General features: G+C 38.8%; 1 protein-coding gene across 1 annotated transcript in view; it reads left to right on the top strand.

Annotated features, from left to right (window-relative positions):
- LOC128110627 (cation channel sperm-associated auxiliary subunit beta-like) overlaps positions 1-18,137 on the top strand; it is a 150,901-nt gene that overhangs the window by 84,922 nt on the left and 47,842 nt on the right. The window contains exons 14-16 of the mRNA XM_052738259.1: positions 323-467; positions 11,881-12,035; positions 14,843-14,997. Of these exons, the coding sequence (XP_052594219.1) occupies positions 323-467; positions 11,881-12,035; positions 14,843-14,997 (455 nt within the window). The remainder of the gene's footprint in view (positions 1-322; positions 468-11,880; positions 12,036-14,842; positions 14,998-18,137) is intronic.

The following is an 18,137-nucleotide window of genomic DNA, read 5'->3' as shown; positions in this document are numbered from 1 at the left end:
TAGACAGACAGAGACAGAGAGAGACAGAGACAGAGAGACAGAGACAGAGACAGAGCGAAACAGGGGGGAGAGAATGAGAATGCAATATCCCTCAGCCACTTAGTTGATCTAATTACTTCTGGCAATATAAAACATTGGAATGATAGATAAATCAAGTGCGTGTGTGGGAAGGTAGTCAGTGTGTGACTGAGTTCGTGATGGATATAGAAATGTGAGAAAAATAGTACTGCATGGTTTTTCTTTTGTAGGAAGATCAAGCTAATAGCTAATTTTGAAAATTAGAGGCAGTTGTTAGTAAGGTATTATCTCTTTATTCCTTTAGGTATGGATTTCAATGGATGGTGGCAATACTTTTGAATTAGTGTGTGACTTTCTAAGTAACTATGTAAGGAAGACTGCTCATAGTTTTTATACTTCAGAAATATCTTTGATTACAAAAAATGGAAGGATTTACATGACAAAGGCAGGTAAGGAATTTTCTATCTGGAATTGTAAATTTGTTCTACATGTGGGTAATGGATTTGTTAGATCTACAGAGACAAATCATATGAACAGCCATAAAAAAAGAAGAACCCTGGGTTAGTGTGGTGGTATTTTACTTGTACTGAAATGTGATTTTAATTGTATGTTAATAAATAAAGTTGCCTGGGGGTCAGAGCTATTAGAACCATAGCAAGTGCGTGGCGGCGGTGGCACACGCCTTTAAGGACCTGGAGGGCGGTACATACAGGCAGTGACGAGGCAGTCACGTGTTTGGGTTTACAACCAATGAGAAGAACAGCTAGACTATATAAAGACATACACACAGGAAGTAGGTCCTTTTCGGAGAGCTCTCTTGACTGAAGAGGATCGCTGAAGCAGGAAGGGTGAGGCTCTTAGCTCTGACCTCTTGGCTTTCTTCTCTGAATCGGCCCTGTGTTTCTTATTTAATAAGACGGTTGGTTACATCTACAGGTTAGCATGCTGTATTCTCGATGCTGTGTACTTTTCCCAAACCAATAATTGTACATGCCACAATGGAGATAGAATTTTGCTCCACATGTTATAGACAGCATATCATTTAATACTCATGAACACAATGCAAAAGACGGTGGTGTTTGCTTTGAACTTGCTGATAAAGTAGATCATCTTAGGTCACAGAAACTTAAGAGGTGTCACTATATGAATGATTGTTTGCCCTCCATCTTCTCACAGTGCCCTTGATCAAGCAACAAGGCTGTCAGCTAGTTCCACAATGAAAGAAACAGCTAGTAGTGACTGACCTAACCTACCGTTGCCTGTTCCCTTCCAATACAGTTGAATGCTGCCAACCAGACTCGGGACCTGAATCATGAAGGGAATGGTCCTCATATCTCTGTATGCCTCTGATCTGCATTTTCATTTTCTCATTCTCTCATTGAGTTTTTGAAATCTTCTTGTAGTGAATTATTTTTTCTATTTTGTTAATGATTTTTATTAAAATATGATTACATTATTTCCCCTTCCCTTTCTTCACTCTAACCCCTTCCATGTATGTTGCCCCTCTTTCTCTCAAATTCCTATCTTTCATTAAGTGTTGTGAAATTTATACCCACAGGCACACAATCTGTTCAGTCCATATACTGTATATAATAATATATAATGTGATGTTACCTATATATATTATTTCAGCACTGACCACTTGATATGGGCAAACCTATCAGGATACTCTTTCCTGGGGAAGGCTATTTTTCCTGCTCTCAGCATTACTTTCCTATAGTTCTTCTTCTAGGGTTTGGGGCCCATGAGAGTTCCCCCTTCCATATTATCATGTCTGTTGGTAATTTGTTCAGGTCTTGTTTGGGAGTCATATTGTTGGGACTTCATAGATATTCATAGAAATATCCCCTGATATTTATAGTGGATACACACAGAAGAAACCCTGACTCCCCTTTCTGGCTCTTCTAGTCTTTCTTCCACAATATTACCTGAGCCTATGGTGCAAGAGTTGTATGGTCAGTGTATCAGTTGTAGCTGAGAACCACGTGATCACTTGTTCTCTGCCTTTTGATTAGTTGTGCTTCCCTGTAATGGCTGTCCATTGAAAATAAAAATTTCTTTGACAAAGGGTGAAAGCTACATTTAACTATGGATATAATGATAAATATTTGGAATACAATTAGGAATTATGCTGGTTTAGTAAAGTGGTGGTTATAAATTCTCATCTAAGATCCATGATTTCAGAAACCCAGAGTAGTTACTTAGGTTTCTACCAGTCATGACTTTCCTCTTGTTGATAAGAATAGTAAGAGAGCTGTTGGTTACTACCAAGGTATATGTCTTAGGGATTCTATTTCTGTGAAGTGACACCATGACCAAGGCAACTCTTATAAAGAAATACATTTAATTGTGGCAGTTCATTTACAGATGAGAGGTTCAGTCCATTATCATCATGGTGGAACATGGTGGCATGTAGGCAGACATTGTGCTGGAGAGGTTGCTAAGAGTCCTATCTTGCAGACAACAGGAAATTGTCTGACTCACTGGGAGTATCTTGAGCATTGGAGACCTCAAAGCTCACCCCCACAGTGACACACTTCCTTCAACAAAGCCACTCCCTTTAGAGGCCATTTTCCTTCAAACCACATGCCACTATTTCACTCTTAGGGTTATCATGCCATATTGGTACTTGTGTAATTCATAGGTTTGATACCTGCGTGGAACTAATGGCTGCTTCCTTCCCTTGGAAGCTTACATGGTACCTTCTTGGTACTGTGAAAGCTAGTTCTCAAAGAAGGATGCTTTCAAGTCAGATTCAGCATGGATCCTCTTTTCAAACTGCAAAGTGACTTCAGCAATAGGACTTACCATCAACCTCTGGGAAGCAACCAAGGGCAACAGCAATAGCCTATAATGCTTGGGAAATTTTGGGGCTTCCCAGACCAACAACTTGAGAGTTTCTCATGCCTAGTATTGGGGTATTTGTTAGATAGTCTGTGGCTCTTGGAGCATTATCAGCCCAGGTGAGAAATTTCATTTCAAAAATTACATGTATGTACACACACACATAAACACATACATATGTAATTTTTTGTAAATGGATAATCATATGATTCCTTATGTTGTGATCTTTTTGAAAAGCTTTAAAATACTGCTGAGTAGAAAGTGTATTTCTCAGTGTTTAGGCAGAATGTAATGTAGAGATCTGTTAAGTACATTTGATATATGATGTCATTTAATTCTAATGTTTCTCTGCTTATTTTACATTTAGATGACCTGTCTGTTTGACAAAGTGGGTTTTGAAATCACCTACTATTGATGAGTTGATGGCAATCTGTGTCTTTAATTTTACTAGTATACTTTTTAAGATAGTGTAAGCATTTGAGTTTGGTATGCCTATGCTTAGGAGGGTAGTATTTTCTCAGTTAATTGTGCTCTTGATTAGAATGAAGTGTCTCTCTTTATCTCTTCTGGTTAGTTTTAGTTTCAAGTCTATTTTGTCAGATATTAGTATGGCCACACTTATTTGATTCCTGGTCTCATTTCACTTTCTATCACCATTTCACTTTATGGTGGTACCCATCTTTAATGCTAAAGTGAGTTTCTTGTAGACAATAAATAGGTGCATTTTGTATCTTGATCCATTCCACCAGCCTCTTTCTTTTGATTGGAGAATTTAAGCCATTAATATTTAAAATCATTCTTAAAAAACTATGTGTTGTTTGCAGTGATACTGTTTGTGTTTTTTGTGTTTTAGTAATTATAGCATCATTTATTTTCTTTGTAGACTCTCCTGGCTGTGCTTATTCCTCTCTTCAGCTGAAACTATTGCTTCCTGTATTTTGTTTAGGATTGGTCCACTGGGTATAAATTCTTTTTTTTAAATTTTATATTACTTGCATTTCTAATGCTTTATTTATATAGTTTTTTTGTAGAATATGTATGTTATATCTATGATATTGAAAACAACAAGCGTTTATTTAAGAAATACCAGTGATTAGAATGAAGAAATCATTTATGGCTCAGTTTAACTCCAGTTGCTTCTATTGTAATATCTTATTCAATTGTCAGACTAGGCAATGAGTACCAAGCCGTTTCTGTCTTCTGTCTATCTTTGTAGCTAGTCACCCATCTATCTATCATATCCACCATTTCTCTTTCTAGTTCATCTGTCTTTGTCCTATCTATTTCTCTCTCTCTTTCTTTCTCTCTCTCTCCCTCTCTCCATCCATTTTATCTATTTCTATACATCATTTGTAGCATCAATTGATCAACCTACCTATATCTATCATCTGTCTCATCTGTTAATCAACCATCTATATATCTGTCTAACTCCATGATCTATTCACTATCTTTTTTCTCCCACTTCATCATTTGTCTCAGATACATTTTTTTTTTTTTTTTTTTTTTTGGTTTTTCGAGACAGTGTTTCTCTGTGTAGCTTTGCGCCTTTCCTGGAACTCGCTTTGGAGACCAGGCTGGCCTTGAACTCACAGAGATCCACCTGCCTCTGCCTCCTGAGTGCTGGGATTAAAGGCGTGCGCCACCACCGCCCGGCTCAGATACATTTTTTATTAAGAGATTTTTCTATTCATTTTACATACCAACCACAGATTCCGCTGTCCTCCCTACTTTCGTCTCCCACCCTTCCCCCACAACCCATCCCCCCATTACCGCCTCCTCCAAGGCAAAGTCTCCCATGGGGAGTCAGCAGAGCCTGGTAGATTCAGTTGAGGCAGGTCCAAGCCCCTCCTTCCTGCACTAAAGCTGTGCAAAGTGTTTCACCATAGGCACTAGGTTCCAAAAAGCCGGCTCATGCATTAGGGACAGGTCCCAATCCCATTGCCTGGGGGCCCCCTAAACAGTTCAAGCTAAACAACTTTCTCGCTTATCCAGAGGGCCTAGTCCAGTACCATGGGGGCTCCTCAGCTATTGGTCCACAGTTCAAGTGTTTCCACTAGTTTGGTTAGTTGTCTCTGTACTTTTTCCAGTCATGGTCTCGATATCCCTTGCTCATAGAATCCCTCCTCTTTCTCATTGATTGGACTCCTGGAGCTCGGCCTGACACCCAACCATGGATCTCTGCATCTGCTTCCATCAGTCACTGGATGAGGGCTCTATGATGACACTTAGGGTATTCAGCCATCTGATCACAAGAGTAGACCAGTTCAGCCACCCTCTTGACTATTGCCAGTAGTCTATGGTGGAGTCACCCTTGTGGATTCCTAGGAACCTCCCTAGCACTCTGCTTCACCCTATTCCCATGATGTCTTTATTTATCATGGTATCTCTTTCCTTGTTCTCCCACTTCTTGTTCTCCCACTCTGTTCCCATTCTAGCTCAAACCTCCTGCTTCCCTAAGCTCATATCCCTCATCCCTTGCCCTCCCTTACCACCCCTCACCCCAGTTTGCTCATGTAGATCTCATCCATTTCTCCATTTCAGGGCGATCCATGCATCCTTCCTAGGGTTCTCCTTATTAGCTAGCCTCCCTGGAGCTGTGGTTCGCAGTCTGGTTATCCTTTGCTTTGTATCTAGTATCCACTTATAAGTGAGTACATACCATGTTTGTCCATCTCAGTCTGGGTTGCCTCACTCAGGATGATGTTTTCTAGTTCCACCCATTTGCCTACAAATCTCATGATGTCATTGTTTTTCTCTGCTGAGTAGTACGCCATTGTGTATATGTACCACATTTTTTTAAAATCCATTCTTCAGTTGAGAGGCATCTAGGTTGTTTCCATGCTCTGGCTATTACAAACAATGCTGTTATGAATACAGTTGAGCATGTGTCCTTATGGTATGATTGAGCATTCCTTGGGTATATGCCCAAGAGTGGTATAGCTGGATCTTGAGACAGATTGATTCCCAATTTTCTGAGAAACCACCATACTGATTTCCAAAGTGGCTGTACAAGTTTGCATTCCTACCAACAGTATAGGAGTGTTCCCCTTGTTCCACATCCTCTCCAACATAAGCTGTCTTCAGTGTTTTTGATCTTAGCCATTCTGACAGGGGTTAGATGGTATTTCAGAGTAATTTTGATTTGCATTTCCCTGATGACTAAGGATGTTGAGCAATTCCTTAAATGTCTTTCAGCCATTTGAGATTCTTCTGTTGAGAATTCTCTGTTTAGCTCTATGGCTCATTTTTTAATTGGACTGTTAGGTATTTTGATGTCTAGTTTCTTGAGTTATTTATATGTTCTGGAAATCAGCCCTCTGTCAGATGTGGGGTTGGTGAAGATCTTTTCCCATTCTGTAGGCTGTTGTTTTCTTTTATTGACTCTGTCCTTTGCCCTACAAAACCTTCTCATTTTCAGGAGGTCCCATTTATTAATTGTTGCTCTCAGTGTCCCTGCTACTGGTATTATATTTAAGAAGTGATCTCTGGGGCCAATGCGTTCAGGACTACTTCCTACTTTCTCTTCTATCAGGTTCAGAGTAACTGGATTTATGTTGAGGTCTTTGATCCACTTGGACTTAAGTTTTGTGCACGGTGACCAATATGGATTCTTTTGCAGTCTTCTACATTATAATCAAAATATTAAAAATATATAACAAAAAAACACTAGCAATGGTGAAACACCAAGTCACATATAAAGTCAAGCCCATCAGAAAAAGAGCAAATTACTCACCTGAGACTTGGTAAGATGTATTGCAAGTTTTAAAAGACAATAGCACCCAAACCCAGACTACTATTTCCAGCAAAGGTATCTGTCATAATTTCAGGAAAAATTAAAACTTTCAATGATAAAAATAGGCTAGAATAATGTATGACCACTATGTAGCTAGAGTTTTCTCTCTGGGTCTTGCCAAGCTCTGGCAGTCCAACAGCCCACTTATAAAATAATCACTCAGACACTTATATTATTTAAACTGTTTGGCCTAAGGCTCAGGCTTCTTGCTAGCTGCTCTTATATCTTAAATTAACTCATTTCTATTAGTCTATAAGTTTCCATGTGGCTCGTGGCTTACCAGTACCTTACATCTCGCTTGTCATGGCTGTGGCTGGCAGCGTCTCTCTCCTCAGCCTTCCTGTTCCCACAATTCTCTTCTTTCCTTGTCCTGCCTATACTTCCTGCCTGGCTACTGGCCAATCAGTGTTTTATTTATTAACTAATCAGAGCAACACATTTAACATACAGAACATCCCACAGCAGCACTAAGTCAACTCTACAGAAAATACTTGAAGGAATTCTTCAGACTGAAGAGTTAAACATATCCATCCATGGAGCCAGAGGAATGAATAAACCATGCTAGAATAATAGTTAAGTAAGACAAGAAGAGATTAAAAACTAGACACTCAAAATCTACAAAATAACAATTAATACATATCTTTCAGTAATTATTCTAATTATTAATGGTTTAATTTTCCAATCTAAAAACACAGCCTACTTAATATTGCACTAGCAGTAACCCTCATTTGCTGCTTCCAAGAAACATATCTTACCTTAAGCATGGGACTATATATGGGACTATATAGTGAAAAGATAGGAAAAGATGTTTCATACAGATAGGCCTAGAAGATGAGCAGGTGTTTCTCTTATAATACCTGGTAAAATAGATTTCAAAGCATCTAGTGAGAAAAGATGAAGATGGCTACTTCACACTGATTTAAGGAATGATCCTTCAAGAGGACATTATGATATGCCCCAAATATAGGTGCAGACAATTATATCTGTAGCAGGCTTTCTTTTGGGCCACCAACCAGCTCCCAAAGCATGACATGGAGACTTATTATTAGTTACCAATGCTTGGCCTTATGTTATGCTTGTCCTACTAGCTCTTATAATTTATTTTAATCTGTGTGTCTTCATCTACATTTTGTCTCATGGCTTTTTACCTTTCTTTCTGTATGTCCATTTCCCTGCTTACTCCATGTCTGTCTGTCTGGCAGCTTCCTGGCTGTCTAGTCTTGGGCATCTCCCTCTCTTTCTCCCTTGTTCTCCTCTCTTCTCAAGCCTAGATTCCTCCTCTTATTTATTCTCTCTGTACACCAGCCCCACATATCCCTCTACTGCCTAGCTATTGGCCATTCAGCTTTTTATTAGACTAATCAGGAGCCTTAGGCAGGCAAAGCAATACATCTTTACACCATTAAACAACTGCAGCATAAACAGATGTAACACACCACTACATAGTTAAAGTAATACATACATTAAGCAAATACTATTAGCTGTTAAGTCACAGATTAACTCTAGCACAGAAGTAGAGGGTGACTTCACTATCTCATTATTGCCAACTGACAAGTCTTCTCAACAAATCAGAGAGAAAAGTATGCAAATTCAATGACACCATAGGCCAAAAGAACTGAGTAGACACTGCAGAATTTCCTATCCAAATGCTGCAGAATACATTCTTCTCAGCAATCCATAGAACTTTCTCCAAAAAGACCACACAAAGCAATCTCAACCATTACAGGAAAACTGAAATAATTCTATGTATTCTACCTGATCACAATGGAATACGAATTTGAATCAACATCAAGAAGAACCATAGAGCATACACAAAATCATGAAGACTAAGTAACATACTAATGAATGAAGAAAACAAAAAGAACATTCTTGTTTTATTTTATTTCGATTTTTATAGTTTATCTGTATGAATGTTTTGATTGCATGTATGTTTGTGTGAAAGTTGCATGCCGTGGTGTCCACAGAGGCCAGAAGAGGGTCTTGGATCTCCTGGGACTGGAGTTACAAATGATGGTGAGCTGCCATGTAGGTAGTGGGAATCAAAACTGATCCTTATGGAAGACCAGCCAGTGAGCTTTTACCACTGAGCCATCTCTCCTGCCCCTGTAAAAAGAAAAAACTTTAAAACCCTAGAATCAAATAAAAATGAAAACACAAAATATCAAAATTTATGGGGTACAGTGATACAATGAAAATGGTCCTAAGTGAGGAGTTTGTAGCTCTAAGTGCCTAAAAACCAGAGAGATTTCAAATAATGAAACACCTTTGGGCCCTAGAAAAACAAGAAGAAGGCAAACACCAAATCAGTATACAGAGAGAAATCACTAAGATCAACATAGAAATTCATAAAAATGCAAACAAACAAGTGCCAAGAATCAATGAAACAAAGAGTTGGTTCATTAAAGAAATGAGCAAGATTGACAAACCCTTAACAAAACTAACTGAAAGAAAGAGAAGACCAAAATTAGAGACAAAAGGGGGTGTTACAACAAATACCAATGAAATTCACAAAATAATTAGGTCTTACTTTAAAAACATATAAAAACATTCTACTAAATTGGACAATCTAAAGGAAATGTTTAAATTTCTTGGTATGTGTGACCAACCAAAATTAAGCCAAGATGAGATACACAATTTGAATGTATATAACAAGCCATGAGACTGAAGCAATTAATAAAAATCTCCCACAACAACAGCAAAATGTCCAGCCCCTGTTGAACTGACTGGTTTGTTTTACTACACCTTCAAAGGACTAACACCAATGCTTCTAAAACTAGTCTATAAAATAGAAATGAAGAAATATTACCAAACTTTCTCTCTCTCTTTCTCTCTTTAAAAACAGGACCTCATTTGATGTAGCTCTGACTGACCTGGAACACAAGAAATGTACCAGACTGGCCTCAGACTCACAGAAATACACCTTCCTCTGCCTCCCAAGTGCTGGGTTTAAATGTGTGCACCACTATGCCAAGCCTTTTTAATTCTTATTGAAACTGGTATTCCCTGATAACAAAGCAAATAAAGATACAACAACAACAAAAGCACAAATTTATCTGAAGAACTTAGACTAAAAAATTCTCAAAAAAGCACTTGCAAACAAAATTTAAGAACTCATCAAAAATATTGCTCACCATCATCAAGTTTGGTTTACTTCAGAGATTCTGGAATGGCTCAGTATATGTAAAGCTATAAATGTTATAAATCACAAAATGGACTCTAGCATAGAAATTACATGGTCATCAGACACACAAAAAATTATTTGACAAAATCCAACATCCCTTCATTTTTAAAGTCCTAAAAATCTGAGAACACAGTGAACATATATTAGTATAATAAGGAGTATATATAAAAAGCCTATGGGCAACATGTTAAAAAAATCAAAGAATCCTATTCACAGTAGCCCTTAAAAATGAAATATGTTTGTGGATTTCTGTGGGCCTCTCTAGCACTTTGCTTCTTCCTATTCTCATGTGGTCTTCATTTACCATGGTCTCCTATTCCTTGTTCTCCCTCTCTGTTGTTGATCCAGCTGGGATCTCCCGCTCCCCCAAGCTCTCTTTCCCTCGACCCTCGCCCTTCATTACCCCGACTCATGTCCAGGCTGTTCATGTAGATCTCTTCCATTTCTCTGTCATTGGGTGATCCCCGTGTCTTTCTTGGGGTCCTGTTTTCCAGGTAGCCTCCCTGGTGATGTGAGTAGCAGTCCAGTGATCCTTGTTCCACATCTAGTATCCTCCTATGAGTGAGTACATACCATGTTTGTCTTTCTGAGTCTGGGTTACCTCACTCAGGGTGATTTTTTCTAGATCCATCCATTTGTCTGCAAACCTCATGATGACATTGTTTTTCTCTGCTGAGTAGTATTCCATTGTGTATATGTACCACATTTTGTTTATCCATTCTTCAGTTGAAGGGTATCTAGGTTGTTTTCATGTTCTGGCTATTACAAACAATGCTGCTATGAACATAGCTGAACAAGTGTTCTTGTGGTGTGGTTGAGCATTCCTTGGGTATATGCCCAAGAGTGGTATAGTCTGCTGGCAATGGTCAAGATACAGCCCGAACTGACCTACTCTGGTGATGGGATGGCCAAACATCCTAATTGTCATGCTAGAAACCCCATCCAACTACTGAGGTATCTGGATGCAGAGATCCATGGCTAGGCCCCGGGTGGATCTCTGGGAGTCCAATTAGCGAGAATTGTTGAGACCAAGGTTGGATAAAGCACAGGGACAAATAGCCAAACAAATGGAAACACATGAACTATGAACCAATGGCTGAGGGGTCACCAACTGGATCGGGCCCTCTGAATGGGTGAGACAGTTGATTGGCTTGATCTGTTTGGGAGGCATCCAGGCAGTGGGACCGGGTCCTGTGTTCATTGCATGAGTTGGCTGTTTGAAACCTGGGGCCTATGCAGGGTTGCTTGGCTCGGCCTTGGAGGAGGGGACTGGACCTACCTGGACTGAGTCTACCAGGTTGATCTCAGTCCGCTGGGGAGGCTTTGCCTTGGAGGAGGTGGGAATGGGGGGTGGGCTGGGGAAGGTGAGGGGGGCCGGAGGGGGGAGAACAAGGGAATCCGTGGCTGATATGTAGAACTGAATTGTATTGCAAAATAAAAATTAAAATTAAAAAAAAGAAATATGTTGTAATAAATCTAACAATGGATGTGAAGGATCTCTACAATAAAAATTTTAAAACACTGAAGAATTAAGTTGAGAAAAACACTAGAGAATGGAAAGACTTCCAATGTTCATGAATTGGAAGAATTAATGTTTTGAAACTGGCTATCCTACCAAAAGCAATCTACATATTCCATACAGTCACAATCAAAGTCTAGTTCTGTTCATCACAGAAACAGAAAAAATAAAATTCTTACAGAAGCACAAGAGATCCTAGATAGACAGAAATCTAATTTAATAGTTTTGGGAAGAGGAAACTCCACTAGGGAGACTCAACATCTTTCTTCCATATGCTTTGATTAGACAACCCCTTTGTTCTGTTCTACCTGCCCACTTTGCTGGACATGTTCTGTAATGAAGTGGAACTGCAAAAGACTGTCTAAGGATGTAACACAAAGTAACATGTATTTTTACTAATTTAGAAGTCTAAGAGCCCTACTCTCACTCTTAATTTAAATGAGCAAAATTTTTACGGGTATAATATAAAATTTCTTCTAGTTATATTATAGCAGTATCAAGAGAGTTCTGTTTGTTTCCTAACAGGATTAACAAGATACACTAACAGTGGAAAAATTCTTGATAATATTTTCACATTATACTATGATCACTTGGGATTCATACACAAACTGACTCCAGAACGCTTTGACACTGATTTATCACGTTCAGGCTCTGGAACGTCTTCTACTATTTTTGGAACGGTCAGTAACATGATGCACTGAAACTGTTTGCCTTATTTTGAGAACAGATGCCACATTCTATGTGCAGGCCAATGAAACAGTGTTTACCTTAATACAAACCCTTTTAAAGTTTTAAAATTGTGTGTGTGTGTGTGTGTGTGTGTGTGTGTGTGTGTGTGTGTGTACATATAAGGGCAGGTGTTTGTGGAGGCAGGTGTTTTTTTGAGGTGGTGGGTCTACCCTAAAGCTGAAGTTCAAGGCAGTTGTGAGCCACTTGGCAGGGTACCTGCAAACCAAACTCAGGTCTATTGCAAGAGCAAGTATGTGCTCTTAACAGCTGAGCCATATCTCCAGACCCATCAGAACACTCTTTGCTCAGGGAAAACTTTGTGTACAACATTGAACACCTCCAAAATCTTCTCTAAGCCCCACAGGTATCCTCATACAAGATTTCACAGCAGAACAACAACATGTCTAAAACAGATCTGTTACAAGCAACTCAGCTCCTGGTTTATTTTCTACCTTCCAATGTTGGCCTTGAAGAAACATGGTTTTTGATTCACCTTTCACCTTCCATGTTAAATAGTCATGCTCCCTAGTTTATTCCTTGTTTAATGCCAACAGAGCACAGTTTTACTAACCTTCACAGATGATAATAAATACCTATTTTTAATAATTACAATATATAATGTGATATATATATATATATATATATATATATATTTACTGGCAGCTAGATAGAAAATCAATACTCATCAAGAAAGCAGCCAAGAGTAAAATGTGTTTCAGTAGGGGTTGGTAAAACTGTCATTTGTCTTTAAAAAACAGAAAATAGAATAGGTCTCTTTATAAGTCAGTCCAAGCCTAGAGAGGTAACTCTGTGCCTAAGAGCATTTGCCACTCTTCCAGAGGACCAGAATTTGGTGCTCAGAACCCACATGGTGACTCAATCATTCATAACTATAGCTCCAGAATATCCAATACACATTTATTACCTCTAAGAGCAGTAAGTACACATATGTGGCACATATATGCAAGCTGTGCTGGTTGGGTTTTGTCAACTTGACATAAACCCAGAGACATCTGGGAAGAATAATGTCATTTGAGGAATTGGTTACATCAGACTGGCTTGGAGCAATGTCTTTGAGGCGTTTTCTTGATAACTGATTAATGTGGGTAGTCACAGCAAGAAGCATTCTTTTATGTCCTCTGCTTCATTTCCTGCCTCTAGGTTCCTGACAAGTCCATTCCCTAATTTTCCTTCCTAGTGGACTATAAGCTATAATCTGAAATAAACCATTTCCTCCCAAGTTCCTTATGATCAGCACTATAAAGTAAACTAGCATACAAGCAAAGTAATCATACGCATATGATAAGAATAAATATATTAAAATATACAATAGTTAAAAGATCAATCTGTATACCAGGCCAAGGCTACAGGTGGAGAGGAAGGTGCTCTAGCATCCTCTGTCTGAGACATGCACACAAAGGAAAGAGAGGAATTCCATGAGAGGGATTGCCAACATGTTCTCTGATCCTTGGGTCTGGATTCTGCAAATATGCACAGTAGATGATGTGAGCAGTCTGCTAGACGTAACCTAAAAAAGCAGCCGTGTCAAATTTCACTAACATCACAGTTTTGCAGAAAGTAGCTTAGTTCCCTTAAGTGAAAGTTGAAATTGTTACGATGGAGAAACTATAGAAATTCTTATACTCAGGACAAATTTGAAGAACACTGATTCAACAGCTTTATTTCTTTCTCTCTACAAATGATACATGCATCCTCTCTGGAAAAAAGCAATCATTAACTCTTACTGTGTCAGACATTGCTGTGGACTCTTCATTTTATAACAACTATTTGTCCTCATTTACTTAGGGAGGTAAGCAAGGCACACAGAATAAATAATTACCCAAATTATGTTGGGATATTAGAATCAGATTTTTCACTGAGGCAGTTGATTCCTTTTAGCCACCCTATTTCCCTATCCCTTTCATTCTTGGTGAGTACCCTAAATTCAAACACTGGGAGGAAAGCATGACAGAAAATGCTTATTGGAGGCAGCACTTGATGGATATAACCCAAAACAGACTACAGTCTCTACAAGCATGAAAACACACACACACACACACACACACACACACACACACACACACACACACACACACACACACACACACACACTTTGTCTCCTAAGCAACAGGATCAACTCCAACTACCATTTTGAAGCTAGTATTCATCTCTATTTTCACCAACTAAAATGTCCCAGAACTGGACAGTTCAGGATGAAAGAATTAGATGTCAGAAATCTAGGAAAATGTTGCCTTAAGGGACAGTCTGTAAGTTATGTAAGTCCAAGGAATAGAATATACTAGCAGAGACCAGAACTAGGAGGCTCAAGGCACAGACCTTGAGACTCAGAGCAGCAGTGCTCAAAGGAGAGACTCTTTATTGGACCCAGTAAAAACTCCCAGGAAGAACCCCATTATGACAAGATCTTCTGTGTTCAGGATGGTGTCACCATAGATGACCCAACTCTAAAATCTGCACCTCCAAACTCAACACCTCAGCCTCCTACAAAGGGCACGGGAACCTCAAACTGTGTCTTAATTATCAGACTTCCTTTTCCTCCACTGCAGAAAACTGAGTTTTTTCTTTCACATATATAGATATTCAGATATATCCAAAGAGCATATAGGTATATTGCTCCAATCAATAAGCAAAGCAGAATTATTTTGATATGAATGGGAAACAAGTTTGCTGTTTGAATTGCATTATAATTGAAGCAAAAGACATTCAACATACAATATTTCCTTTCCTCCAATTTCAGCCACCTGATTTGGGATTTGATACTGCACTAGCTCCACAGTATCTCTCCCCCAATGAAATGATTTTCTTTGCATATGTACCGCTGAGTGAACCTAACAGCAAGCTATACAAAAGGACGTTCAATAATATTCACATTGGGAAAGTGATAAACTACAGGTAATTGATGATTTATTCACACTTAGAATACATACTGGTTTTCAAATCTAAAACTTTAACCTACTTTTTTTGAGGATTTTTTTATTTTAATAAGTTTTTTAATGTCTTTCATGACAAAATATATTTGAGACAGATTCTCACTACATAGTCTTTGCTGACCTAAAACTTTCTATGTTGAACAGGCTGGCCTGAACTCCCTGAGATCTCCCTGCATCTGCCTCTTACTGGATTTCCTTGGCTTTTGATTATCTGTGTGACTATGGGATTCAGTTTGTCAGGTTTCCATAAGGGAGAAAAAAGTCTTTTAACAGAAATTATATCTTGAAGCAACTAAATTCTGCTTTATGTCTGTAATTAGTTTGTGAGTAGAATTTATTTATCTTTCTCAAGAGCCTTAATCATTCCATGTAATTATTTTTCTTTTGTTTTGAAATTTTTATTCTCTCATTGAGGGTGTGTGTGTGTGTGTGTGTGTACCACATGTGGGATCAGAGGACAACCCACAGAGATTCAACTACTGGGCCATCTTGCTGGTGGCTAATTCTACTTAATTCCCTTAGAAATTTAGAAACAAGACACATTCCTGATACTCTTTAGTGGGTGAAGAATTGTGTTACACTTCCCTCTTCTGTAAAGTGTACTAGCCTGTGCACTCCAGGGGACTGTCTTCATTTTCTTACACCATCACTTACAGCTTCCTCTTTCTAGGGAAGAAGGGCAGGGGGAGGAGGAAGGCAGAGTTGGAGAGAGAATCCTCAGACAGCACTGACTGACTTTTTGAAGCCTGTGTGCAAGTTTCTGATACCCAATACTCTGTGGATTACTGGTTTTGCTTTCCATGAAACAAAGTTCAGAGAATCAGGTGATGCAGTAGCCTGCTTCTTCCTATTCTCTGATTCTCCCCAGGTTGACTGTGCTGCCAGTGTCTCTAGTCACTGTCTTGCCCCAGTCTTTGTCATGAACCTGCAAAGGAAACCCATGGAGCTTTCACTGAGTACAAAGTCCCTTTGCCCAAGTGCTGTAGCCTTTCCAGACTCACATGTTGGCACAGACTTGGCCTTTGGCATTTGTAACAGTTTAGGCTGATGCTTACTTTCTTGTGTCATGGTCAGCACTGTTTCCTTTCCCCATGCTCTTCTTCCATGATGGAAATGATCCTGGTGTTTGGTGTTTCCCTCCAGTTGCTAATCCCACTTTATTTCAGGTTAGTTCTGGCTTATTTCATTTTCTATTGCTATTAAAAACACTTAAAACTGGGTGATTTATAGAGAAAGGGGGTTTACCTGGGCTTTTGATTCCAGCCACTAGAATATCCAGGTTAAGATGTCTAACTGTGGTCAGGGCAGTGGCCTTACTTGATGGTGGAAGGTAGATTGAAGGACAACTGGATGTTCAAGAAACAGAAAACTGATGTCTCTTCCTAACCATTCTATTCCTTAGATAGGGCTGTACTCCCATGATGCAAACACCTCCTGTATTAGTCAGTGTTCTCTAGAGGAACAGGACTTATAGAATGGGTAATAGAACGTCTTACAGGCTGTGGTCCAGCTAGTCCCACAATCGACTAATGGAAGGTTCAATAATCCAATAGTTGTTTCAGCCCACGAGGCTGGATGTCTCAGCTGGTCTTCAGTATATTCCAGAATTTCAAATAAGTATGCTCTAATGCCAGGAAGGAATGGACTTGCCAATGAGAGCAAGAGCAAGCAGGCAAAAAGCTAAAATATTTCTCTTCCATGTTGTTTTTAAAGACTGCAAACAGAAGGTGTACCCCTGATTAAAAGTGTATCTTCCCACCTCAAAAGATCCAGATTAAAAGTGAGTCTTCTCACTTCAAATTATTTAGTTAAGAAAAAATCCCTCACTGGTGTACACAGTCACTTGTGTTTTAGTTGATTACAGATGTAGTCAAGTTGACAACAAGAAAAGCCATCTCATCTCCACTGGACTCCACTCTACAGCACTGCTCTGTGGAGGATAAAGTCTCAGCATGAGTCTCAGTGGCCACAAATAATATTCAAAGTATGTCTGTCTAATGGCTATAAGGGAAGAGACAAGTTAATATTTTCTTTTCCTGTAATTGAAATAAAAGCGAAATCTCATATCCCTTTGTATGGTAATCTTGTATTTGCTAAATTCTTTTAATAATTCTGGTGCTTTTTCTACATATTCCTTTAGATTTTCCTAGTAGGCATAGATATACTTCTAAGTAAATAATCACATCACCTGCAAATAATTTCTGCTTCTTTCTTAACTTTCTTAGCATATTATAGCTTTTTCCTATTACAGTCTGCAGGTCTAATAATAAGCACCTTAAGTAGAAACTATCTGGCTTCCTTGTTTCTCCTGATTTTTAAAAGAATAGTTTAAACATTTCACCATGATGTGATCTTTCTACTGTTTTTGACCCTTTAAAAAGCTTTTTCTTGTTAGGAGATTTGTGATGTGCTGATTGGAGAAATGGATCAGTGAGTAAGAAACTTGCTGAACAAGTATGAGAGTCCGAGGTGAGGTCTCCAGCAGTCATGTAAAAAAACAGGCATGCAATGGTGTACCTGAGATCCCAGCTCTGGAAGGCAGTGGCAGGAGAATCCCAGAGGCTCACTGGCCAATCAGTCTAGTCCATTCATAATCTCTATTTTCATGGAGAGACCCTGCCCCCTCCAAAAATGTAGATGAAGCTGGAGAGATGGCTCAGTAATTAAGAGCTCCCACTGCTGTTGCAGAGGGCCCAAGTCTAATTACTAGTTCCACGTCATGCAGGAGGCAGCTCACAGTTGCCAAAGATTTGGTTATTTGGGCTTTTAATTTTTTAAAGCATATGTTGAGCTAATCTGCCCAATTTTCCCATTTTGTTTTGATGAATATTATGAGTTATAGTGTAGATGTAATGATGTTATCTTGGTTATTTTGTGTTAATTATCATACACTTATGGACTCATTTGCTAACATTTAGAATTATAGATCTGTGTTCAAAATTGAAGTTAAAATTTTTCACATATATTTGCCCTTGAAATATTTTATGGTCTGTTATCAAGATTATAAAACCTCATAAATATTGTCTTCTAGAAAATTCTTAGGATAGTAATTTTCTGTGCTTTGAAATTTTGCTTTTGGAAATTGATTGAAATTTACTCTAT

The sequence above is a fragment of the Peromyscus californicus genome, unplaced genomic scaffold (genome assembly GCF_007827085.1).
Source record: "Peromyscus californicus insignis strain IS unplaced genomic scaffold, ASM782708v3 Scaffold_15__1_contigs__length_86483966, whole genome shotgun sequence".
Classification (NCBI taxonomy): domain Eukaryota; kingdom Metazoa; phylum Chordata; class Mammalia; order Rodentia; family Cricetidae; genus Peromyscus; species Peromyscus californicus.
Note: the sequence above shows the minus strand (reverse complement) of the source record. Positions and strands in the feature narration are given on the sequence as shown.